This window comes from Protopterus annectens, chromosome 12.part0 (genome assembly GCF_019279795.1).
Source record: "Protopterus annectens isolate FY-2018-M chromosome 12.part0, PAN1.0, whole genome shotgun sequence".
Taxonomy (NCBI): domain Eukaryota; kingdom Metazoa; phylum Chordata; order Ceratodontiformes; family Protopteridae; genus Protopterus; species Protopterus annectens.
This window is the reverse complement of record NC_056746.1, coordinates 163768266-163796254: the sequence shown is the minus strand read 5'-3', so window position 1 is coordinate 163796254 and position 27989 is coordinate 163768266. Positions and strand designations below refer to the sequence as shown.

General features: G+C 38.1%; 1 protein-coding gene across 1 annotated transcript in view; it reads right to left on the bottom strand.

Annotated features, from left to right (window-relative positions):
* Positions 1 to 27989, bottom strand: part of SLC9A3R2 (SLC9A3 regulator 2) — a 902658-nt gene that overhangs the window by 787801 nt on the left and 86868 nt on the right. The window contains exon 2 of the mRNA XM_044089185.1: positions 23619 to 23876. Coding sequence (XP_043945120.1) covers positions 23619 to 23876 — 258 coding nt within the window. The remainder of the gene's footprint in view (positions 1 to 23618; positions 23877 to 27989) is intronic.

The following is a 27989-nucleotide window of genomic DNA, read 5'->3' as shown; positions in this document are numbered from 1 at the left end:
CGCAAATGTTTTTGTGTTTCTATGTGTGGATTCTGGTGGTGTAGGTTTTGTGGGACTATGTGATGAGTGTGGTGTGGTATGGTGCAAGTGTTTACCTTCTCCTCCTGACTGTCAAATTCAGTCTTGGTTGGAGAGAGCTTTTTCTCCAGTTTGGCTAGATAAGTGCATCTCTCACAGTTTGTAGTGTTGGGTGGTAGGAGGAGAGGGTTGTCTGTGCACATGAGGCAATTTCTACATTGCCCTAAGATGCCCAGATTCATCAGATAGACAGGAGAGAACACTGGGTGCTGACCCTTGGACATGCCTGAATAAAAAACTATTTTCCTCTAAACAAGTGAGGAAAGTGAGTACAAGAGCTGTTTTCCTCTAGATAATGAGGATGGTTGAGTGCTGTAGTAATTTGTAGATTATAGGATTACAGGAAAGGCAGGAAACAAGTGTATTTTTTGTTATAGTTAAGTAGAACACAAGGAGATTCTAGCAAAGTTTTTTTGTAAAGGAAAGGGAGAGAGGAGAAGCAGAAGATAATACAAGGTTGGGAAACTAAGTGGGCTGGCCTTCTCAAATGTTCTCTCTGTATTAGGTAGAATGAGCTAATGACACTAGACTGGGAGGAGTGTCCAAGATCAAATTTACAGTTGGGGGGGGGGCAACTGCAAAGCCACCAAGTATAACAGCAAGACACCAACTGGGAAGGAGGGTGGAGACAATACTACAGCTACTAGCCTACACTCTTTTGGGCAGAAACACTACAGAAATGTTTATCACAGCAGAAGAACAGCAGTGAGCCACTAAATAAAACGTTTTAAACAGATAAAGGAGCAAGGAGACTGCAGAATGTTTTTAACTACAAACAAATCAGTTATAAGATACACTCCTTGGCAGGAAATCAGAACAAACAAATAGGTGCTTAACAAGTAGAGAAAATGTTCCTGTTAATACCTTTCACACACTGAAACTAGCGGAAAAGCTTTACAAACAGCGTGACAGTAAAAAACTTATTTATCAGGCCCTGTAAGGCAGACAATTTTAGTTTAACCATGCAGATTAGTTAATAGCAATACAATACAGTAAAAAGTATGCAGCAGGCAATACAAAGTGCTATATATAAATTACTAGAAGCAATAACTAGTAAAAATAAGCAAAAAAAAAAATGCCCCTCCTCCACTCGGCTCAGTGTGTATAGACAGAAATCCTCTCAAAGTTAGGGCTTAAATACCAGAAGATACAACCTTAAACAACTTTTTTTTTTTAAAAAAGCTCAAAAGGACCAATGAGTGCTTACTCCAAACCCTAGACCATCCAACCCCCACCAGCCAGCAGCCAATCAACACAATCCTGCCACAAAGGTAAAGAAAGGCTTTTGCTAAGTCAAGATGGCCTGGTCATGTGCTCAGAACAACCACTGCAAAAACAAACAGCCCAGAGACAGCAAATCTGAACTGGGAAAAAACTACAGCTACTAGCCTACACTCTTTTAGACAGTAAACACTACAGAAATGTTTATCACAGCAGAAGAACAGCGGTGAGCCACAAAATGAAAGTTTTAAACAGATAAAAGAGCAAGGAGACTCTACAGAATGCTTTTAACTGCAAAGAAATCAATTATATGATACACTCCTTGGCATGAAATCAAAACAAACAAATAGGTGCTTAACAAGTAGAGAAATGTTCCTATTAATACCTTTCACACAGTGAAATGAGCTAAAAAGCTTTACAAACAGTGTGACAGTAAAAACCTTACTTATCAGGCCCTGTAAGGCAGACAATTTTTGTTTAACCATGCAGATTAGTTAATAGCAATACAGTAAAAAGTATGCAGCAGGCAATAAAAAGCACTACATATAAATTACTAGAAGAATAACTAGTAAAAATAAGCAAAAGAAAAAAACAGGATACTTAGTTATATATCTCAGATCAGAGATGTAGTCAATGCCCCTTCTCCACTCAGCTCAGTGAGTAAAGACAGAAATCCTCTCAACGTTAGGGCTTAAATACCAAACAATATAACCTTATACAACTTTTTAAAAAAAGCTCAAAATGACCAATGAGTGCTTAATCCAAGCCCTAGACCATCCAACCTCCACCAGCCAACAGCCAATTAAGACAATCCTACCACAAAGGTAAAGAAAGGTTTTTGTTAATTCAAGATGGCCCGATCATGTGCTCAGAACAAACACTGCAAAAACAAACAGGCCCAGAGACAGCAAAGCTGAACTGGGACAATACTACAGCTACTAGCCTACACTCTTTTAGACAGTAAACACTACAGAAATGTTCATCACAGCAGAACAGCAGTGAGCCAGAAAACGAAAGTTTTAAACAGATAAAGGAGCAAGGAAACTCTACAGAATGCTTTTAACTGCAAATAAATCAGTTATATGATACACTCCTTGGAAGGAAATCAGAACAAACAAATAGGTGCTGAACAAGTAGAGAAAATCTCCCGTTAATACCTTTCACACAGTGAAACTAGCTAAAAACCTTTACAAACAGTGCGACAGTAAAAACCTTATTTATCAGGCCCTGTAAGCCAGATAATTTTAGTTTAACCATGCAGATTAGTTAACAGCAATAACATACAGTAAAACGTATGCATCAGGCAATAAATAGTGCTATATATAAATTACTAGAAGCAATAACTAGTAAAAATAAGCAAAAAAAAAAAAAAAAAAAAACGGGATACTTATTGCTATATATCTCAGATCAGAGTTGTAGTCAATGCCTCCTCCTCCACTCGGCTGAGGTGGTAATATGCTTGATGTGGCTACTTGTAAAGCAGGACTTCACTGGTGTGAATATACCTGTCATTTTTCAGATGTACACTCGACTGCAGCATGTTGCCAGTGTGTTTTATGCACGTATAGATTTTCTGCAATTTTGTACCCTTTTCAGACATTTTAAATACACTTAGGACCATATGTGCAAAGCTCAAATATACTCTTCTAGTGCTTATTAGTTCCCCAGAAGATGGGGCTACGTGGAACCTTCTTTTTTTTCTTTCTTTGTTTCTGTTTGTTCCACAAGTCTTTATAAACCAAGTATACAAAACTTGAAAAGGGGATGTTTTTGAGGTTTGTTTAGCTCTACAACCGGAGGGGAATTAACTATTATAATCTATATGCATCGCTACTGTAATGCACGACTTAACTTTTCTATCACTTTTAAAATGCTGCTTACAACATACTAACAGTCAACTCCTCTATGCATGCCTTGATCTGACTCATTACTATATATCTATGCATGACTGAGTTCACACACAGACACTCCCACGCATACTGGAAATGTATGTGAGGGGTCTGATGAATGACAGTAGTAGTTTTTTATACTGCAGACTTATGGAACAAGTTTTGTGATGTGGCAAATCCATCACAAAATGTATCACGCCCCCCCTGCACCACTTTATTCATGTTTTAGCCCCAATTCTAACCCTATACATACTGCATAACCTATCCCTACTCTAGCACTAAACAAAACACACATGCCTGATACTAACCTTAACCGTAACCCTAATACTACTGTGCGAGGACATACACACACACATACACACAACAGAAATACTGAAACATTTGATATTTCTGAATTATTCTGGCATACTGACCCACTCGCAATTCTTCCTTGGAAACTGTGGAAATGACATTATGCCTTCTAGGAAGACAGTGTTTGAGTTACTGATAGGAACCCATATATTTATGTAGTCTGAAAACATGGGAGATTGCTCCCACACCAGGTGTTGCAGTAGATGCTTTGTTTTGCCACATTGGGAGTATCGCTGTTGACTTCCCAAGGTTTTACTTGATTTGGATTCCAGTAATAGTGGGGTAAGAGACACAGGGTTATTAATCACAGTGGAAGCACTGCGAACCTTTCTTCATCTCCCCATTGCTCTTACTTTCTTCACTACATTTCCTTCTCGGCATTCTTGGAATAATCTTCTTTCTGGAACTTTTGCAATCTCTTCTGCAGTGTCCATACTCCCTACATAGTACACCTCTTAGTCATTAGTTCATATACACAAGCCATAAACTTTTTATTCTCTTGACATCCAACCAGCCACTACCATTCAAACGAGTCTGCCCATCAGAAACCAATAGGGTAACAAGGTGTTATCACTTCTTTTGTAATAAGAATCTCAAACATACCTCTTAACCTTTAAGAGCAAAAAGTCTGAACAAAGCCAAAAGTAATGGAGGGGCAAATTTCAAAACCAGGGACAGATTTTAAATATTGCTCTTATCATTTTAGAAGGTTGTTATATTAACAAGTTTTACATTAGCACACATTTCTGAAGGATATGAAATCTGAAACTCAGATGTTTGCCATTATTAAGTGACTTCAGACCTTGGTGATTTGCCTGAAAACCACACTTTTTTATGAGGGAAAGACCAAAAATGTAAGGCAAAAATCTTGGCAGCTGGCCATCAACAGCCATAAAAATCATTTCTCTTCCATACCAATACCAACTGTCAAAGTGAACACGTGGTGTATTTAGCTAGGTGCATCTCCTGCGAGTCTTTCTACATAGGGAAGACTAACAGGAGACTTAGGGAACGTATAAGGGAACACGTTTACCACACCCATGTGGGTACCCATACAAATGCCTTAGCTAAACATTTCATGGACAAGGGCTCTAGCCACACATTTGTTTTTTCTGTTATTCAGGTTTTTAAACCTAATTTACGTGGTGGTGATATTGAGACTCTAACGGAAGAGAATGAATTGAGGTGGATCATTAGATATCAAGCAGACAGAAAGCCTGGACTCAATGATAAAACTTCCCTTAAACCTGCTCTACGAAAGAAAAGGGGTCACAGTGTCTGCCTGAACCACCTATTAGTATTTGTGTGTTTGGTGTCTCTCCCCCGTATATATTTATTATGCGCATATTTATTATGCGCACATTCCACTGTTTTAAAATTAGAGATGTTGCAGGTTTTATTTTCATTTTTATTTTCGTTTTTATTTCATGAATTTATCTCATGAATATATATTTTGATTTATTCATGCATATATGTTATCAATACATTATGCATTGGTTTAAGCTGATTTAGTCAGTTTTTTGAGACGTCATTATGTTTTTACTTTTAATATTTTTAAATTTTGTTATCTTAGTGACATCGTTGCTTGTTAAACCAATGAGATGTGGAGACAGAGTATTTATAAAGAATGTGTTATTTATTTGTTCATGTCTGATGAAGCCGAAAGGTGAAAGCGCTAACTCTTGTTAATAAATCTTGGACTTTTTCGTTTAGTCCGCGTTTCATTCATTTTGTATATTACGTTGTGGACCGTATTGCTTGGTTCCTGTGGATGCTTGTTTCATTACTTTGGATTATTCAGTGTCTTGGTATATCCACAGGTTCCTTTGCCCTCTGGTGTTGTGCCTGCCTATTTTTATTAGAATTAACTAGCTTGCATGCATCGACTTCCGCTAATTCACTCAATTTTGTGTGTCATATCTACACTCAAGCAATTATCTCTTTGTTCTCTGACTACATTTATATTGCCATTATAAAGGAATTCAATAATAATCCCATAATAACTCCCACTTATGTAATGAAACAAATTAATTACATACAATGGATATATGATAAACATTAAAACAACTTCAGGACCTGTAACACTGCATTGACAACCTCATCATGGTAACATTCATGATAAACTAGTTTTGGTAGGTTCATGCACACTGAATGCTCCTGATTATCAAGACTTCAGTTGCAAGAATTTTTGAAATAATACCTTCACTTCAACTAATATCTATTTATTAAACGCATACTTTTTAAACAGCATATTGACAGCTTGCATACAGTGCATATATAACCAGCACTGACTTAATATAACAATTTATGACAGGTACTTTCACACTAATAACCATATTCTATAGCTTCTATGATAAGCTTATGTTACAGTTGCAAAATGATTCAGAATAATATGCTCACATTAATAAACAGCCCAGAAAGACAGACATCCTTATTAAATGACAAAATAAATAGACTGAAAACAGTATGTGGTTAAATATTGAAATGAATATTGAAATAACGTTGTATCATGTAACAATGCACTATAAATGACATCACAGTAACTGTCAAAATGAAACAATTTTGGGAGGTAGTTACACACTACATACCCTTACCTATAATTTATATGATAATCTTACATTACAGCTGCAAATGTCTTTGAAAATCAGCTTATTTTATTTACTTAATGGCAAAAGGCATACTTATTGAACTATTAATCAAATTCCATACAGTGCATAGATCACCATATAACAAACACTGAAATAATTTCACAACATATACAGTGCTTCGTTAAACACACATTTACAACAGCCATAACAAAACAAATTAAAGGCACAAATTTGTTAAAAAAACAGATTTCTTTCACTGCTCATATAACAAATAACATTATAATAATGCATGACAAATCACATCATGATAACTGTATAATGAAAACGTTTGGCAAGTAGTTAGTTAGAAACTGGATGCCGTTATCTACAACGTCCATGCCAATCGTGCATTGGAAAGGCAAATTTCTTCAAAATAACATAGTCACTCCCCTTTATTAATGTCCCCTGAAGCTAAACTCACTGAATGTCATATTAAAAAGACTGTATACTGTGGATATCTGATGTGCATTTATAACTCCTGCCAAACCTTCAAAACGAAGCAGCATGTACAAAACAAAACCCCAACAGCAGACATACTAAAGAAGGAATGACAGGACCCCTATTAGCTTTATTTATTATTTAAAACAAAGTTAAGCACTTCAATCTTATTTAACTGAAAAGAGACTTCATCAGTATAATTTGAGAGTCCTAAAAGCCTGCCTAAATACGCTAAACAATCACATGACTTGGATAACCAATCATAAGAAATTAGGTATTAAAATGCACACCTCATAAGAAAGTCTTCTTTCAGTAAAGAATACTTTGCAAATCAGTATGTACATTTGATCAAACTTCCTATGTTTTGAGGAATTAAGCACTTCCTTAATTCCTCTGTTTTGAGGAATTAAGGAAGTGCTTAACTTTTTTTTAAATTAATGTAACCATGGCCCTGGCAGTCTTCAGTGTGATTCCTGCTGGTGACACATTTGTAACATTCATGCTAGAGTAATTCGGATTACTACAAATAGTGCAATGTAAGTTTACAATGTCCCAGCTTTAGCATTTAATTATAATCAAAAGTTGTACTGAAATGTTTTCAGCTTAAGCCTTTCTTCACCTTAGGGACTGCATCTCACACTAGGATAAAAAAGTAAAACCAAAATAAGAACCAATGTTCTGCCTGTTAATTGCCATGGGAGAGTTTGTCATGCTGGTTAAGGACTTTACCTCACGGATAATAATAACATCACATCTGCAGTCTAAAGGTAAAATAGTTCTGTAGTCACCTTTTGCAGCCCATTCAAACAGGGACCATGATTTAACTTGTTCCTCTATGAGATATATGCAAGCCATCACTTTATTATACTGTCTCAAAGTTCCACTGTAGTTATGTTTCTGCCAGTAATGGTGCAAAGACAAACCGCAAAATGATCTCTCCCATGTTATTTGTGGCCAGGAGTACTATACATAAACAAACATTGTTTTTTACATGTGTCCTATTGCACATCTCACTCATCTTTCTCCTCCACTAAGCTGAAAGAATCACTTGGAATTAGAGCCCATGCAATCAGCCTTTATTACCTCTCAAACTTACAGAAGCAACATCTGCACAGCTCACCCAACACTACCTGTGCATTTACAAATGTTCAAGCTCTCTTTCTATGCCAAAAATAACTTTCAAGAGTGCTTGGAAAAATCATCATCATATATTTTGGTTGACATCTCTTTATTTGTTAATACCATCCCATAATTCCAGGCTCTGCTGAAATCTTATAATCCAATAATCATGATCCTCATGCATCGTTGAACCATTTCCTTCATGCTATAACTGCCACAATATCAGCTCCTTCTTACAGGTAGACACAAATTGCACCAAAATCACCCTGGGTTTATCAAACAACCTTTCCAAAGCAAACAGCAATTCAGACACATTTTCAAATCAGAGTAATAATTATGTAAAACCTGTTCAGATTGCCATCTGGGTTTTAACAATTTCCAAAGAAATTTAGTCTCTTTTATCTCAAACACACCATCTGATATATAACTTTTTCCCTTTGGGCTTTATCCTAATTACCACCAAATCTTGCTGCACACATTCTACTTGTACACCCAAATTTTCCACCTTACTTCAGACTTCAACTACCTGTTGCTGAATCAGCATCATGGTGAGTTGGTAGGAACCCAAACACTCTGAATCATACCTCTCAACTATCCAGATTTTTGCTTCATATTTTGTTGGTGTGCTGCTCGTAAAAGTTTTGTTTTTCTGGCAAATCATTGAGGCTTGAGATCAGAAAATAATGCAAGGCACTTGAGTTTTTTGCACTTTATACACTTCAGAAAATTCATGCTAATAAGACATCTATTACTTTATCAACTTTCTAAGTTTAAAAGATAATCTTTAAAAATTGTCCCTATTTTTGGGCTTCTGTCCCCATTATTTATGACTTTGTCCAGATTTATTGTTTTCAAAGTGCATATATGTATATATAGATATATATATAGATATATATATATATATATATATATATATATATATATACACACATACACACATATATATATATATATATATATATATTTATATATATATATATATATACATACATACACACACACACATACACACACAAACACAGATATATTATACACACACGCATACATATAGGTCTACACACACACACACACACACACACACACACACACACACACACACACACACACACGCATTTATTTTTTATTTTATTTTTCATTTAACTGGGGAAGAGCAATGGTCCTATCGGGTCTCTTTTCAACAATCCAAATATATGCCATAAGCCAAACTTCATTTCTTACAAAAGTTCCCCATTTCCTTGAATTCCACAGAACACTGGCATAATTGCCAGCTTTCCTCTTGATTATCAACTATGTAGATGACTTCTTTCACTTTCAATATTCAGCTATGATCACAACACTATCCCTGGTATCCACAAATGTATTAGTGAGGGTGCAGCACTATAGAATGGTACTAAGAGTTTTTTTTTTTTTTTTTTAACAGTCCATGCTTCAAAGAATAGGGCTAGCCATACACCTAAACTAAATGTAACTGAGCTTAAGTGCAAATTTAGTGTAAATGAATAACTAGCCACATTATCCCTACTGCATAAGACATGGACAGTTAAAAAAAAAAAAAACTCCTAATCCTAACACATAGTGCTTCATTCACTCTGACTTATTTATGCATCCCAAGGCATATTCTTCTCAAATTCAATAATTGTCACTCATGCCACATTTCTGTTTTGGTCACCAAAAATTAACTAACTTCATGACACACAGAGTGAATAGGGGAGACATGCAACCTCATCAAACCACCACAAGACTTCTTGCAACCACTGCTTTTGGTGCTACACACTCTAGACTGGGAGAAACTGGAATAACAGACAAACAGAAGTAGACCACGAACATAACAGACAGACACATCACAATGTGTTACGATATTCACTAATTCTGAATAAATTTATTTTTTCTTTGTTTTTGATTTTTTTTTAAGGGGGGTGTCTTTCCATGTTCATCATACTTCACAGTATTTATTTGTCAAGAACAATTTGTTGAGTGGCATAGTCCAAATTTTTCAGCTTAGGTCTGGAGGAAAAAGCCCCAGACAACACACAAGAATGCGTAGAAACATTGTACAATACAGAAAAACACATTTCTTTAAAGCATAACTAATAAAAATGTTGCAAGGTCCAAAAAGTTCAACTTTTCAACATGCAAAACAGAAAAAAGAGATGTAATTTTTAATGTCAGATATACAAATTCAACACACACACACACACATATATATATATATATATATATATATATATATATATATATATATATACACACACATACACAGAACCACATCTATATATGTCTTATATAATAGTTTTTTAGGGGAAAAAGTGTGTTTGGATGTGACAGTACATACTGGTATGAAGAATGTTTTGACTTAGTTTGTAGCAACAGTTAGTTTGTAGCAACAGTTAGAAGAAGCCTAAGTGTTACTGTAAGATAAAGCTAATTAAAGTGTTAATTGATAAATTAAAGACTATAGAAGAGTAGTAATAGTACAGAGAAAACTGGTGGTAATTAGTTCTACTGGGTTGTAAATTTGAAGGACACTATTTACACCAGTAATTGCTTGATGCAGAGCAACAGATTCACATGCTGAAGGAACAGAAAAGCCCCTACACAATTACAGACGTGTACAATTACAGAAAACATCAGTGCAACAAAAATTATGTCACAGAAGCATGATGGCACAATCACACTGCAGCTTTTGATTCATTCATCTGCCTAGAGCAAAATGACAAAGCTTCTTTCTCTATGTTCACTGTGAAGAAAATGAAAATACCATAACAAATAAAACATACATAATTTACTGTGTGTGTGTGATCTTTAAAATGCTGTTTTTCCTTACTCAGGTTACAAATCTTATTAGTGGAACTGTACTGTGCTTGATTTATAGCCCTCACTCACTCTCCTTCCTGATTTCTTCAGGAACTGCAAATTTGCTAGATGTCGACTTCATTATTCACATATCTCTGTCTACTGTCATCATAAGACACACACACGACTAATCCTGTTCCAAATACATCTCACGTAGGTTTAGTTTTTTCTGTATATCTTCACTCAAACTTAAGAACATCTTTGCAAAGTCTGTAACGCCAAGTTTTACCATTTAGTTCCTACAACTGCAGGGGTTGGGCCATAAAATTTGCCAACCCAAGCTTCAGCCACTAAGCACCGGTTTTACTTGTAATAAAGATTTCTCACATTTATAAACAAAGCTTGAATTGTACATGTTGACTGATTTAACTAGATTCTAACAATGAAAATCAGAACTTAGCCTCAGAAACATTGCTTGTTCTCTCTTGATGCCCTTCTACGCACACTTTAAACAATCTGTTTCACACATCTGTGCCTCAGACAATACTTCCTCCTCTTGCTCTCAGCCTACTACACTTTCTTTGTAAGGCTATAAAAATTGATTCTCCTTCAGCAGTTACACCAGTCTCAAAAATCAATTTAAACATACCCTCATAAGCCACCACTGCATATAGTCAATACAAACCCCAGATCAACAGCTCCTGCTTCTTTAAACTTGACAGGTACTCAGTAGTGGCAATTTCAGACTAGCTATACATGTTTACTGCTTAAAATGTAACTTAACTTGTGACCATATATTGTGCATAACAAATCTACAATAAGAGGCAAAATATAAATGAATAAACTTTTGTTTTATACACTCATACAATTAATTCCTCCCTGTTTTGAAGATATACATCTGAAGCCATTGTGAACCAACATGAAAAAATCTTATAAACTTAAACAGTTCTGAAAAAGGACACCTCAATTTTCAGAGTGCTTGCAATAAAATCATCCCTCTTCAAGCATGGATATGAGACATTATTCTTGGCACATTAGCACTAAAAGAAACATGGATAAAAATATCACATCACTGTTGCTGACCAGATTACAAAATTTCCAAATTATGACAGAAACCACTCAGGTGCAGGTGGGATGGAAATATTATGCAAAACAAAACTGGATTGTCATATAAACACAGTATAAACACCCAAATTAGCCAAATATGAAAGCCCTACTATAACATTCCACCTTACATAACTAAAAGCAATAGGTTCCAGACATGTACATGAACAAAGAACCCAAAGCTTTAATCTTTGGGTTTATAAAAATTCAGAGGAGGGAATAATGTATAAAATAATGTAATAAAGTATTTACTCACATCAAAATTTGCTCAGCTCATAGGTGATACTAACAGACTGGCTTTTAGGTTAATTCCCTCATAAATGCAAAGCTAGATGAACACTTCCTGATATCATAATGGACCATAAACCCATTTATATAAAATGGAAAGTACTCAAGTTCCTATGGAACCAGGTCTGCAAAAGGTATGAAACTAAAGGGGGTATAGTCTCTACTGTTACTAATTAGATTACAATATATGTAGGACTATACAAGTGCAGCATGGTCTGAAGGTCATACAGGAAACAAGCACTGCTGCCTTACATATCCACACCCAAGAAAAGGCACACTGAACACTTCACTGGGCAGTCTTTGGCCCAAGTCCCCAAATCCCTTTCTCCGTACTCTCGGGGTTTCAGTGCCTTTCAGTTCAAATAAACTCTTCAATTTGAATCCACACACAGTAACTTACAAGGGAGGTTGGTAATACTCTCCAACATCGTGACCTTCGGTCATGACCTGCAGTACTAAAAACTGACCCCCTCCCCATTACCTGACTGGAGAACTCACAGTTACGGTTAGTAACATGTAGCACAGCAATCTAGCCAATCAAAGGTAGAAGCCAAACGCCTGCTCCCATTTAGCAATAATACCCTTTTTAAATTTAATAATTAAGGCGATGGTCAGCCATGGACTTTTTTAAAGTGAATAAATGAAAATATTTAAAGAATGAGTTTAGCAACATGCTTAACAATTCAACACGCAGAGAAACACAAATTTGCACAGAAAGAAAAGAAAATAATCATAATGAACAGACAGATTACAAGAAAAGAAAAACATCTACCTGCAGTTAAATGTTCTCCTAGTTCTCTGTTAACTAAAAGAATTACTAAACCTTAAGATGCACTGGCTGAACTTCTAGAAGAGATTGCAGACAGAGATACAACTGTAAAAAAACTCTCAGGTCTGTACACTACAAACTAATGGGAAGTCTTCCTAGGACTGTCTGCTCACTCAGCTATATGGGTAATACCTCCCCCTTTCAGGAAACACAGATGCAAATTAATCAGATTTACCCACTATTGTGTTTGTTTCCTGCTCTTAGCTAGTCATCCCCTTACAGAAACTTCAAATTATGCTTTTACAGCTTCTAGTTTCCTTGCCTGGGAATAGTCATAAATCTTGTAATCACGGGGCAGAACAATTACAGTTTTAATGTAATATGTCTGCAGTACATTTCGCATCTTAAATACAGCTGCTATATTTCTCAGCAGAAAGAAGATGTGATGTTAAATCTCAAGAAGAAACTGAGGATTTAGAGGGAATATCAAATCTGCAAGGGAAGAAAAGCATTTGAAGGGCTCACTGTTTTTCAGTGCAAAGCCCACTGCATGCCCTCTCCTGCAACCCTGTAAGGAGGAAGCACACAGAGAAGTCATCTTACTGACATAATTATGAAAGCTGCAAGTTCTCCCTTTGGGGAAATTAACTGGATGTCTACTGGGGATGGAGACCCCCCCAAAAAATGTGTATGTATACATATATATACATATATATATATATACATATATATATATATACATATATATATATATATATATATATATATATATATACATATATATATATATATATATATATATATATGTATATATATACATATATATATATATATACATATATACACACACACACACACAAACACACACACATATACATCTATCCAAAACAAACAATATATATATATATATATATATATATATATATATATATATATATATGGGTCTACTGTAAATAATCGAAAACTCACTTTTTCGAAAATGAACAGTAGACCCTCGGCTATGCGAAAGTGCACTTCTGCGAAGAATGGTTTAACGAATCATTAAGGAACACAGGTGCGAAGCACACTACAGTGGGGAAAGGGAATTTATGTGTTTCCCCACTGTAGTGCGATCTCGGAGTTGGTATATTTAAGTAGGGCGGGTGTGGGGGGGTGACACCCCCCCACTCAATGTAATGTTGAAAAAAAAAAAACCAGAAAACACTTTATGTTTTTACTGGTTTGTTGAAACGGGTTTTGCGCAAGTACACTTTCAAATAAGTGCACTTTTGTGTAACTTAAAGGTCTACTGCTCTTTTTCCGATAAGTGTAATTCGATTAAAAGCAGTAGACCCATAGCTATATATATATATATATATATATATATATATATATATTTTTTTTTTTTTTTAAGTAGAAATATGTATATTTCAGGAGGCTGTAAAATGCCTTACTGAATAAAGCAAACAAATAAATGACATGGTAAAATAAAATCTCATATAAAGTATGTGAAACATTTGTTGCTGGTTAACTGAAACTGCATGCATTATACAAATACTAAGTATGGCAAAAAGTTCCAGAAGCAAGCAAGCTTAATGGACTTCAGTACACAGTAATGACTGTCACACTTGGAAACAACCTTACTTCTGTAAACTACCAATCATCATAGTCTCTGGAAACTAAGAAAATCCTGCATTCACTGCATGACACAATTTTGCTTTGCTCCTGTTCTAACTTGAGAATGCTGTACAATTGTGATTTATTAACAACGAACTGCAACACATAATTCAGTTGCAACATTGCCTACATATTTCTTTTGTAATCAGAAACATGGCACACCTGCGTATGCAATAGTTCATACACATTCAACACGTGTCAACGAAATACCTGATCCTCATCACACTTATCAGTCACCGATGACAGGAACTGGTAACTTCCAGTGAAGAGAACCAGCTATATTCAATCATTCCAGATAATCCATACACATATACATATCGAAGAGAGAGATGCAAGGTACATTCTGTGTGTCTCTGTGTGGGGGTGTATGACTGCAATAAATGCAGTTAAGTCTATTTAAAGCCGCTTTACTAAGGGACACTACAAAACCAGACACAGCAATGGTACAGTCAGGGCAAAGATATATTCAATCAGTACAACTCAGTAAACTGTGCTGTGATTTGCCATTCTTATTAACAGTGGCATACTAAATACATCTGATTTCTTCTTCTATGTCCACTGCTTAAAAGTTTACAGATACCGACCATTATCGACTTTAAATGCAGTTGACAGGAAAACCAAAGCATGTCAGTCATAGAAACGGCTGCAAAAAGGAAGAAATGAAACAGACTAATTGGTGTTGCTGTCACCAGATCTAGGTCTTCGTTTCTGACAGAACCCAAATCAGTGATGTTAAAATTACACATATGTTAATTTTGAAATTCCAAAACAGCCACATGTTACTGCAAAGTAAAACAGCTCACTTACATAAAAATATAAATTAAAAAAAAAAAAAAAAAAGCTGAAGGCGTTGGTAGATTTTTAGTCTCACATTTTCAGAAGGTAACAAACTCAAACTGGCTTTGTACACAAAAAATTTAAATATTTTCTAGGCTGTTTAAATAAACAGCAATAGTACACAAACAAGTACAGTGCTAGCATGGCACTTTAGCTAATAATTTACTTATTATACCTTGACACAATACCCCGTCACCTAGGGTTAGCTTTTACATGATTCTTCACATATCTGTTACTACTTGGGTGATTGTTCACAATAGCAAATCCTTTTATGTGACTATTGCATCAGGAGATAAAAGTGCCTTCTGAAATGATCACTGTGCCAGTCAGATGCCTAAACCTTTAAAGACTTGGTAAATGGCATTTCCACCAGGTAATGAAACCACAAATACAAAAGTTTTGCATGAAATATGTAAAGCCGTCAATAACAATCCCCTTGCATATTCTTTGACTTGTGTTAGTTCAGAACACAGTGTACAGACTTTACATGTATTGATTCAGCCCTTTTAAATAGGTCACTCAAGCCTTAAGTCAAGGTTAAGTCCTTTTAACTATTAATTTTTTACATATTTATCTATGCTTTGTATTAAAAACAATCATTTAGATTAGGGAAAGTACAGTTGTGTACACTTACCATAAATGTAGATGTATTCACTGTTGCAGTCATTACATTTGGGTTATCTGCTTGCAGTAGCCCTCAGTTGGCCTGATTAACAAAGTCTTGGGTCCTGTGTCGGTTGCTGTCCCTTCTTCCATGACGTCAGGTTGTCAGGGGTATAAAGCATGCAGCAGATGCCATTACATCAGTTTTTCTTGCCCCAGATGTCAGGTGCCCCCCTAAAGGGAAGCAATTAAATCTATAAATACAAGGATATACCTCCCAACAAAAAAGAAAGAAAATACACCAAAAAGCTTTTAGAGCATAGTAAGTGAAAGTAGAGGTATAGCCAAAAGAAAAAAGGGGGCTGGAGGGAGGGTAACCAGGACTGCAACAGTGAATACACTCGAACATCTACATTTATGGTAAGTGTACACAACTGTACTATGTTCTTCATGTTTCACTGTTGCAATCATTACATTTGGGTAGATTCCCAAAGCTAAGGGTGGGGGGAGGAATTTAAATGGAATTAGGACCAGCTATAAGGCCCTACAAGACTGCAGTGGCAAAACCAGCTCTGGATTTACAGAATATTGGTAAATAATAATGCTTGGTGAAAGTATGTACAGAACTCCAGATAGCAGCTTCTAGGATGTCCCTAGTAGGGACGCCCCTGAGAAAGGCTGTAGAGGTTGATGCAGCCCTGGTTGAATGGGGTCTGATGCCCTGTAGGATAGGTTTTCCATGGTGCTTATAGCAGAAATGAATGCAGTGGCCTATCCATTTTGAAATAGTTTGTTTTGAAATAGCTTTCCCCTCTGTCCCTGCAGCAAATGCCACAAGCAGTTGTTCAGATTTCCTTTGAGGTTTAGTCCTGTCCAAGTAGAAACTAAGCTGTCTGTGCACATCTAAAGAGTGCAGTATCCATTCCCCTTTGTTCTGTGGGTTAAGAAAGAAGGTAGGCAAATGAACGGACTGATTAAGAGCCACACTGGATACCACCTTGGGCATGAAGGAGGGACTGGTTCTGAGGGACACCCTGTCCACATGAAAAATGATGAAAGGTTCCACTGCCATAAGGGCCTGCAATTCAGATACCTTTCTTGCAGAAGTGATTGCTAAAAGGAAAGCTGTTTTCCAGGAAAGAAATTTTAAATCTGCAGTAGCAGCTGGCTCAAAAGGAGGAAGAGTGAGTTTCTCCAAGACAAAGTTAAGTTCCCAGGCTGGAGTAGGAGCTCTCCTGGGTGGCCTTAAATTTTTGGCCCCTCTGAGGAACTGCTTGAGCAGTGGGTGAGAGAAGAGGGGAGGCTCTGTGCTGTAATGAGCTGAAATGGCTGAGGCATGAATTTTGATGGAGGAAAAAGACAAGCCCTTATGAAGCATCTCAGTCAAGTATTGTAGAATCTGAGGTAAATTGGGCACTGCTGCATTCATTCCTTGAGATTGGTTCCACGCACAGAATCTTTTCCATTTTGCAGCATAAGATTTTCTAGTACTAGGCCTCCTTGCCTCTAATCCATCACTGATTTACTGAGGGATGGTAAAGGAGAGATTAGGAAATTAGCCAGGCTGCTAGGTTCAGGGTTTGCAGCTGATGGTGCAGAATCTGGTTCTCCTGCTGAGACAACAGGGAAGGAGTCTGAGGCAGGTGCCAAGGAGCCAAGCGTGACACACTGCGCAAGAGTGGGTACCAGTGTTGGCGAGGCCAGTCTGGTGCAATTAAAATTGTCCTTGGCTTGTCCTGTTTGATCTTTAGTAGTACCCTGGAGAGCAGAGGCACAGGAGGAAAGGCATAAGCTGATAGGTTTTTCCAACTGAAGGATAGAGCATCCACTTTCTAAGCTAGCTTGTGGGGAATTCTTGTGCAAAATTTGTCCAGTTGATGGTTCTGGGGGGAGGCAAACAGATCTATATCTGGGCTCCCCCCATTTGCTTGTCAACATGTTGAAAATCTTTGGTTCCAGTTTCCACTCATGTGGGTCCATGAGGTTTCTGCTTAGTCCGTCTGCCAGTGTATTTAGTTTTCCTGGCAGGAATTGAGCTTGTAGATTCACTTGGTAGCTGAAGGCTGTGTTCCACAATGCCATGACTAGTCAGCAGAGGGGGTAAGAATGTGTACCCCCCCCTGCTTGTTTATGTACCACATGACAGTGATGTTGTCTATCTTTACCATTAGTTGTCCTGGAAGAATGTGGTCCTTGAAGTCTGTCAGAGCATTCTGTACAGCTAACATTTCCTTCTGATTTATGTGCAGGTGCATTTGACTTGGGTTCCATTTGCCCTGAATGCACTTCCCTGCCAGGTGAGCCCTCCATCCATAGTATGATGCATCTGTTGCTAAGATTTGGGTGGCAGGGGGTAATGTGAATGGTAGTCCCCTGTTTGGGTGGCAGGCCTCTGCCCACCAGACGAACTCTAGGCTTAGGCAAGGTATGATAGGAATCCTTGCTTCTAGATCCTGTGAATGTTGACAACATAGGCTTTTGAGATACCATTGTAGTTTCCTCATATGCAGCTTTGCATATGGAATTAGAAGAATGCAGGAGGCCACGAACCCCAAGGCTTGCTGTATTTGCCTTGCAGATAGCTGGGTTTTTGTGGCCACTTGTTTGAAGTAGGTTGTCAAGTGAATCCATTTCTCTGGCGTGAGGAAAGCAGTCTGTGAAGTTGTATTCAAGCTTGCTCCCAGGAATATAATTTGTTGACAGGGTACCAGGTGTGACTTAGCTTCCTTTATGGTGAACCCCAGACAAGTCAGTACCCTTTAAACAAAGGCCATATGATTCAAAATAATGTCCTGGCTTTCTGCCTGAATTAGACAATCGTCCAGGTATGGGTATATTTGAATATTTCTTTGCTTGCAAAATGCAATGACTGGAGATAGGCACTTTGTGAATACCCTGGGTGCAGTAGGCAAGCCAAAGGGCAGTGCAGAGAACTGATAGTGCAAGTAGCCTGCTTTGAAGTGTATGTATCTTCTGCAAGACTCCCTGATAGGGATGTGCAGGTATGCTTCTTTTAAGTCTAGTGCTGCCAACCATGCATCTTTGTCTAGCATAGGAAGCAGCTGGTGAAGAGTCAGCATCTTGAATTTTGGAATCACCAGAAAGGTGTTTAGAGTAGAAAGGTCCAAGATAGGACACCATGTATTGCCTTTTCTGGGTACCAGGAAAAGTCTTGAATAGAAACCTTGTCCCTTTTCCTATTCCGATACCAACTGAATAGCCCCCATGTTTAAAAGAGAGAGCCTCTGCCCACTGATTTGGGGGTAAATCTGGCCTCCTGCTTGGTGTTGGTAATGTGTGGAAGTGAAATCTGTATCCTTGGGACACTATATTTAAAACCCATTTGTCCTGGGTAATGAGTTCCCAGTTTTTGGCCTGCAGACCATTCTTTCCGCCTAAAGGAGCATTCAGTTGGGAAGTGCTTGGAAGTTTTAAAAGCAAGTCATTGAGACAGTTTTCCATAGGGGGGAGTCTTACTACTCCCAGATTTTGGTGCAGAAACCCCCCACTGCCTAGTCTTGTGTGTCCCTTGAGACTGAAACCTGGGGTTTCTGCTGTGTCTGGGTTTGGCTTGAGAAGACCTGGAAGGGGCTGGAAAGGACCAATATTTAGAGGGCTAGTGCCTACTAAATCTAGGAGGCTAAACTTGTAAGAAATCTTTAACAGTTTGCATAGATTTAGCTTTATCTTCCATCTTTTTAAGAACTTCCTCAGCCTTGTTGCCAAACAGGTGGTCCTGATTTAAGGGAGCATCCAACAATTTAGCTTTAACATGATCAGGCAAAGATTGCTCCTTAAGCCAAGCATGCCTTCTGAGCACAGACCCAGTAACAACAGCCCTGCAAGAGGCCTCTCATGAATCAAATCCACATTGCAAAGTATGTTTTCCAACCGGTTCAGCAGAATGCATTAAATCCTGTAATTCTTTATTTTCAGCACAGTCAGGAATCAACATCATTTTCTGTTTAAGCAATCCGATAACATGTTGTTGATACTTTAACATATGAAACTGGCAGTTTAAAGTCCTAATGGCCAAGGTTGCAGAAGTGTAAACCTTCTTACCCCATCTATCCAGCGCCCTGGAGTCTCTATCAGAAGGGGTAGGATTTTTAGCAGTAGAAGCCTTAATGCCCTTGGGTCCCAGTGAAATGGTCTCTGGATCCGCAATAGGATTTTTAAAAGGGAACTTGTGTGAATCCGGAACCCTGCAATATCGGTCAGGTTTTCTGGGAGCAGGAGGCAAAGAATCAGGGGCAAAACTAGATTATGAATCTGCATCATCAACAATGTCTAGTACAGGAGGTATAGCTAAAGGCCTATGCTGAGGCAGGAGTAAAAAATCCCTAAGCCTCTTTTTTGAATCAGAAAAATCCTGGCTTTCCCAGTGGAAATGCTCCTTTAGAGTATGTAAGGTCTCACCAAAAGAAAAATCCTCTGGAGGGGAAGCAGAGGGAATAGAGTCCTCTGCATCAGAATCCTCATTAAGTAGATAAGGGCAAATCCAGATCATCAGAAAAATTAGAATCCTGGTCAGAAGTTTCATAAACAACTTCAGTCTTAGGTCTCTTAGAAGGGGGGGGGGGTTGGCTTCCACTGATTAGAGTTATAAGATCTTCAGCCATTCTTATGATTTGTTTTTTAGACATAGAGGCCTGAACATGCGGCCTGGGCGTTGGTTTCTTAGGCATGGTTCGAGATTTTGGCCTAAATGAAGAATGAGGCGTCGGTTTAATATGCAAGTCCGTAGGCCTGAATACACCCTCAGAAGCTGGTGCCTGCACAGCGGCTCTGGACCCATCCAAGGTAGAGACATCTGCAGGTTCCACAGTTGAAGCATCTCATGGCATACCGGACTCCGAATGGGTCTCAGTAGAGGCCTGCGAGTCAAAAGTAGCAGGTATCAGGGGCTGCGAAAGCGCCTCACTGGAGTACCGGCAAACTGGTGACTGGCTTAGGAGAAGCGTCGTCAGCAGCTTTGGACCTCGGCGGCCTGTCTCTGTCTTCATCTTTGCGTTTTTTCGAAATCCTGGTAGTCGGATGGTTAACCGATTTCTGGATAATTAAACCGAGAACTGAAATATTTAGAGGCGAAAATATACTGAAGATGGATAGTGCGCTGATTAAATAAAGCAAAAAAACGATAGCAAGGTACGTCATGGTCAGAGCCTAGTCAAAGAATACAGTACGAATGAAAATCTTTTTGAGGTATTTGCTTTCTACAAGTAATGCAATTATTAACTTTTACTGACATCAGAAGGAGCAAGAAAAAGCTTTCCCAACAGGGTACTTAGCTTTAGTTGAAGACTTCGGTTCTGAAACTCGAAAACAAAAATTTAAGGAGTCGGCCGACCGGCACTAGCGAACTGTTTCTGCTTTGGGCACCGCATGGCAAGAAAGACAAATGTAATGGTGTTGGCTGCATGCTTTATACCCCTGACGACCTGAAGTCATGGAAGAAGGGACAGCAACCAATGCAGGACCCAAGACTTTGTTAATCAGGCCGACTGAGGGCTACTGCAAGCAGATAACCCAAATGTAATGACTGCAACAGTGAAACACAAAGAACATCTGGGACTGCAATGTCTTTGTAACAATGATTAATAACTCCTTAGGTAAATAATTACTTAACGTGAGGATTAAAGTAAATGCTAGCCTCCAAAACAAAGTGATAGAAGGTAACAGCTTATTCCTTAATCTAAATTAATATCCAAAAAGCATTACAAGATGGAACATCAAACAAAACTAGTATGAGCTGCTAAAGAAAAATAACAAGCTAAACTAATGAATACACCCACAGACTTTATAGCATGTAGGTTACTGTAAACGTGTTCCGTGCATTTAAAAAGTGTACTCAGTATGTATACTGCAGTGTGCAGTGTGTGAATGTTCTTACAATTATCCAGATCACAATGTCATAATTGCCAATTACTATGGTATAATTGGAGGTAGTTTGGAGCCTTAAACTCAATACGTTAGTTCCTCTCATAATTCACCTGAAAGGAGGACCTAGAAGAGTGGAGTGAGAGAAGGCCCAGGTAGGGATAACCTGTTGATTTACATTGAGAAAGTACTAACTTTTAGGACTGAAAGTTAGGCCTGGCACAGGTCTAGAGGTTTGGCTTTTTCTTTTGATTAAAAGAAAGCCTGCATCTTGAAGGGCTGTGAGGACTTAACCACTGCCATAAACACACTGCTTGCTTTGCTTTGAGACTGCAAAGCCACGTGGGCTAATATTTTAGTGTGGATTACTGAACAAGTCTTTATTGTTCACATGTCCTATTTCCAGTGTCTTTTGCAATTTACTACATGTACATTATGTATGTGCACACACACACAAATGTTTTACTCATATCCAGAGATAGTGGGTAGAAAATTCTCTACTAATTTATTAGATTATTTAAAACATTTTGAGATCTTTGACTACAGCATGCCAAGCAAACACTGTCCATTAAAGTGCACCCCCTGGCGTGTTGCTAAGTAGCTTATTCTGGCCAAAAAATTCAGTAGGTACCACAGTAACTGATCAATTCTGGGCCTGGCTAGAGTGTTTGACAAAGAGCAAAATCCTAGTTTTACCTCTAGGAATGACTAAATACATTCTGCCATAATGTCAGTATTACCTCTCAGACCAAAGAAGGTTAGGACTACACTGTCACTTTCAAAATCTGAGCCTAGCTCCATTAATATTAGAGACTTCAGGCATATCCTACTCTGGAAATGTTTCTTTTAATTTCTTACATCTTAATTTCATGTATTACAGCTCTGTTGGAAAACATCAGTTCAGTGTCAGCTTAATACCAGTAAAAAGACAACAAATTAAGCTAAATCCAGTGTGTTAGTGTTTAATTATAACACTCTTATTTCAATGATTTGATATGCTTTGCATCTGCCATCCACTGGTTGATAAATGCGCACTTGAGAGAATCTTTTCAATTTGGCATTATACCCTTCCTTTACAGCCAAAGTTAGTTCAATATAGTCACTATTTCTACTCAAACTTTCTATGCTCTACAACATTTTCCCAACAGGTTCTTTGTCAAACTACATAAAAAAAAAGCAAGGGATATCTCGGCTCTAATATTAATTGGCTGAACCAACATGGTTGACTTTGTCCAGTCCTCCACTTCTATTTCCAAAAAGTATTTCACTCCTGAAATTAAGGAGTCGCTTAAAAGGTTTTGAGGTAGAGCATGCATCACATGGGAAAATGCCCATATGAAAAGCTTCAGATGAAGAACTTTTCATTTCAATAATGACATCTTATTAAAAGAGTGGAAGTGTTTACCTCCACAGCCCACACACACTAAAGGAGTTATTTGTCTGTCAAAGAGTTTGCAAGCTAGCTCATTCCAACAGCTGCTTCATCCTCTCCCATTTCATGCTAGTGGGAAGAGGTTTCCTTTAGTTTAGTTCATCTGCCTTGCATTCTCCTCACTTACTTGTGAACCTGAACTCCTCCTGTTTTTTCACAAGCTTACAACCATCTACCGAATGACATTTCCTTCTACTTGACACTTATTACTCAAATTGCTGTTATATAAAGAGCATGAGAAAACAATGTATCAACTCTAGAATGACTATGCTTTGGCCGTTTCAGTAAAATTAGAAATCTGTTACTAAAACTGCCCTTAGAGTGTGTACTTTTGATGACATATACCACCTGCTAGGCTTGATGTTGTCTTGTTCTGAATAACAGTGGACGGTTAGTCATGTCAACAGCTGTGTAAATTTTTCATTGCCATCTCTATCCTTATGTCTTGTAAGCAGCAGTTAATTGTTAATTAAGCAATTATAGTTTGCCAACAAAATAAAGCAGTACATTATTTTTCAGCATCATTAGTTTACCTTTCTTTCACTTTCAGAGCTGAAACTTCCAGACTGTCTTGTGGATTCTGCACTGGTCTTTTCTGGCTGCTTGGTCCTAAGCTCTCCGTTCTCCTTAGGTGCAGGTTTGCCTGGTGGAGTTGCTGCATACTCAAGAACCCCATTGTACACCATGTCTTCAGTGCACTGGAGGTGCAACCTCTGTAAATAATCGTCTGTTTCTTTGTCGACCACAAGCAAACGGGTCTCATTCTCCAGAGATTTGATGTGCTGTACAACCTATTAATGCAAAAGAAAACACAAAAATAAAATGTTTATATGAACTTGCTTTAAGGTGATGTAAAATGCAGAGCCTGTAAACACTAACAACATTGATTAAGCATGAAACAAGCAAAGATTTTCTTTAAAAATAGACAGAAACAATGATTTCTGTAGAAAACAAGTTTATGAGCTCCAGGCTTCTCATGGCATGGATTAGGAAACATTCAGAAAATAGTAAAATGGCTCATGTCTCCATCATAGAAAATAACTTGCACTGCCTGGTTTATGGTAAACTGCAAATGTTGTGACACCCCATATTATACAATGACTGGCCATTAACATTCTAAAATGAGCACGCTGATTGGGCAGCCCAACCAGCGTGCCCGTTACAAATCCGAGAATATACCAATGGAAAAAGGTCTGGTCGCCTGGACTTTTTTCCATTGGTATATTCTTTAATTTTAACTTTTTTTGAACAAAAATAAAAACAAAATTTGTAGTCTGAAGGACTCCAGGACTCCGGACATACGAGGCACCAAGCAGAAAATACAAGGGAAATCAGGTACGCTGTTTAAAAATAAAGACACTTACCTGATTTCCCTTGTATTTCCTCCATTCTGTCTCTCTCCTACCCTAAACTTCCCGAACCTTTTTTTTTTTAATTAAAAATAAATAAATAAATAAAGGAAAAGTGGAGCAACGGAGATCTTCTTTTCTTCCTTGCTTACTTTCCCAAACACCGATGTACTGGGTATGCATGGGAACGCAAGTCCCATACGCATATGCAGTACACCAGCACAAGGAAGCAGTATACCACCAGCCGCAGAAGGACAGTAATGCGCAGTTATACAAAGACATTATTTAAGAAAAGTATGTATTTTTTTCTTAAATAATGTCATTGTATAATAGCAATAACCAACTCCGTGGTTGTGGTATATTGAGATTTACCCACAGTTGGCTTTATTTAATCACTCAGGCTTCGCCCTCATGAATAAACCACGTCAACTGTGGGTAAATCTTCAATATGCCACACACACATCATCAGTTATTGCTATAATAATCCTCTCTCTCGTTGTCTAAGTATCATAGACACCCCTCCCTTTCTTTGGCCTTCAATGAATCAGTACAGCTTCTATGAAGACTTACTTTCTGGACAAGGCATTCAAGGTTATTTTCTTCATGTAATGTGGAAATGCAGTTTGTACACTTTAACTAAAATGTCTCCAACTTAAAAAAAATGGAATTGACAGTTTCACACATACATACACAAAACGTTAGAATATAGATATTAGTAAATATGAAATACTTGGGGTCTGTTGTTTGATGCATGCATATCTTTTAATTTTATAATGAGTTTTTCACTCTTTACACAAGTTCCCCAATTCTATACTAGGAGACATTTCATATTTCACACAAACTACATCCCAACATATTCCATTTGTTCTTTTTTTCCAATGTTTTTAATGTTCATTTCCCATTTACTTCAATGTGCAACATAATTGCATGCAAGGAATATGCCTTTAAATAGTTTACACATTTGTTTGTATTCTTTTCCCTTCAGTGTCTGCACCTCCTCCTAGCCAGCTGGCCAATTCATTCCCCATCACTCTGACAGCCTTCAGGGATTATTTGTGCTTTCTTTTTCCTCTTATTCTCCCCAACCCTACTGGTATGCAGCTGGTGAGTCATCAAGGAGGGACATGCAGTGGACTGACAGCAAAGGACACCCCCTAATTTCTACAAGGGATGGTCACTCAAAGCAGTCTATCCTCTCTCCTCACGGCATGAGCAGTTATTTCCCAGATCTCCACCAGGGAGTAACACCACATAGTGTACCCCAAGTACACACAATTCTCCTCTCTAAAGAGACAAGCAAGCCATTCAACTTCACTCTTCTCCCTCCCCAGCTAGCCCCTTGAGTGCCAGTGCTACTAAGTGAACCCCAGTTGCTTGGATGTCAATAAAGGTTGTAACCATCTGCGCAGTTTACCCAGGTTTTATGCATGGAGTTTCTCACAAGTGGCTTTGTTCTGTAGTTGTGATGTAAATTTAAACTTTTTTTTGTAGGGACAGTTCATTTATTGCAGAGCTACTCTTCTGCCCCTTGGACTTCCTCTGATATAAGCTGGGGCCAGTCAAGGAGCTTAAGAACATCCTGGGGGTGTCTGATATCACCAGTCTGCCAAAGTTTTACTTTCTATGCACTACCCTTGATTTCCCCTCTCCTGGAGACTACTGGTAATGTCCATAATTAGCCATGCAATGGGGGATGTCACTGCTTCTCACACCACCTCACCAGTAGCTCCAACATATTCACCCACCCACCATTAGGAGTACACCTCCAACATATGACGCCCCCAGTCTCCAACAGGGATTATCAGAAGGGATCCCACATCACTGTCCACCCTCTCAGGATGCTAATGCCATCCCTCCCTGCAGCTCCATCAGTTAACCAAGCTATTAGTTGAACTCAATTTGTCTGGGCCTTATTCAGGATTTTATCCCTCTATACCATCAGAGCAGCTACCAAGAATAAGTGCTGTTGATGTGACAAGAGTTTAGATAAGCAAAAATGTATCTTCACAATATATCAGATGTAAAGCCTTCAACAATAAAAATGTATTCCAAATGCCATGCTAATTTCTAAAGCCGAGTTTCATGATGTGTGAACCAAAACGAGCACAAAACCCCACCAAATGTCACAGGGGAAAGCAAAATTGACCAGCACTCGGAAATCAAAGTGATGTTTTCATCCAGCATCCAGTCGGCCAGGGAAGAAAAAAAAATGATTCAACAAAGTGTTTTTTTCTAGACTGGAAGGACAGAAGACGGAGCATATTATAAATGACCTAGTTAAAAAATACAAATAATCTCTGATCAAGTATACAAATAATCTCTGATAAAGTATTTTTTTACATGCAATAGAAAGGTCTTTGCTCTCCATAAATGCATACCAATTCCTGCAGAAGTGCTGTTCTTTATGTAAATCCACTTTAGGCTTAACAGGCTGAGTTTCTAATTAGTGTATAGTGTCAAAGGCCTGTACATTTAATTTTGCCTTAGGCTCATCCTGCCACACAGGATTCAGATCCTGTTTCAAGCATAGCCTAAAACAAGCCAGTACATTCTTCAGATGATCTCAGCATCCACCACTGAAGAAAAATGCACAGTGAAAGCATAGTACACAACCACAGAGGTAAGGGAAATGTGGCATTAAAGATACCAGATCAACTATATATTTTGTGTGTGTGTGTGTGTGTATATATCTATATATATATATATATATATATATATATATATATATATATATCTATGGGTCTACTTTGCTTCGTTGAATCTCATTTCACTGAATTTCATTTCACCCCGAACACTTCGCTGAAAGCACAGATTACTGAAAGCACAGATTACTGAAAACTCATTTCACTGAACTGAACTGAACTTAGTATATATGGCACTGTGTAGAGTACTGTAAGGCAAGTAAAAGGTATATGCCTTTTTCTCCACTTTAGTGCAATCTTGGAGTTAGTATACATAGTTGGGGGGGTGGCATAGCCTCCACCTTCTTTGTTTTTATAGGTTCATAGGTTCATACTAGGCTATCTGCCCTAGGGCATTTATAAACCTAGCCAGAATGTGTTTGGCTTTCGCCACCCATTTTAAATTAATTTTGCTATGCCGTTTTTTTGAGGTTAGTATACTGTGCCTCTGTCTAACAGTGACACAGAAGTCATACCCGGGGTAAACCAACGATCTCCCATCCACTCATCAAGATTCCTCTTGAAGAGAGTCAATGAGGGACTCTGCCTAACCTGGACTGGGATTTTATTCCAGAGTGAAGGGAGCCTCTGGGTTATGAATCTGTCCCTCCAGCATGCCCTATTTATTTCAGTGCTGAGGTTCAAGTCTCTCGAGCGTGTAGCTCGATAGGATTTGGATTTTCTGAGGTGCAGCATGTCCAATAATTCCGGGTTGGACATGGTTTTATACGTCAGGCACAGTTCGCCTCTGAACAGGCAGTATGCCACTGAGTAGAGCTGGAGTTTCTTTAACCGGGCAGCATATGGCATCTGTTTGAGCCCTTTGATCCTCTTGGTGAGGTACTTTTGGGGTCTTTCCAGTTGCTGCAGGTGT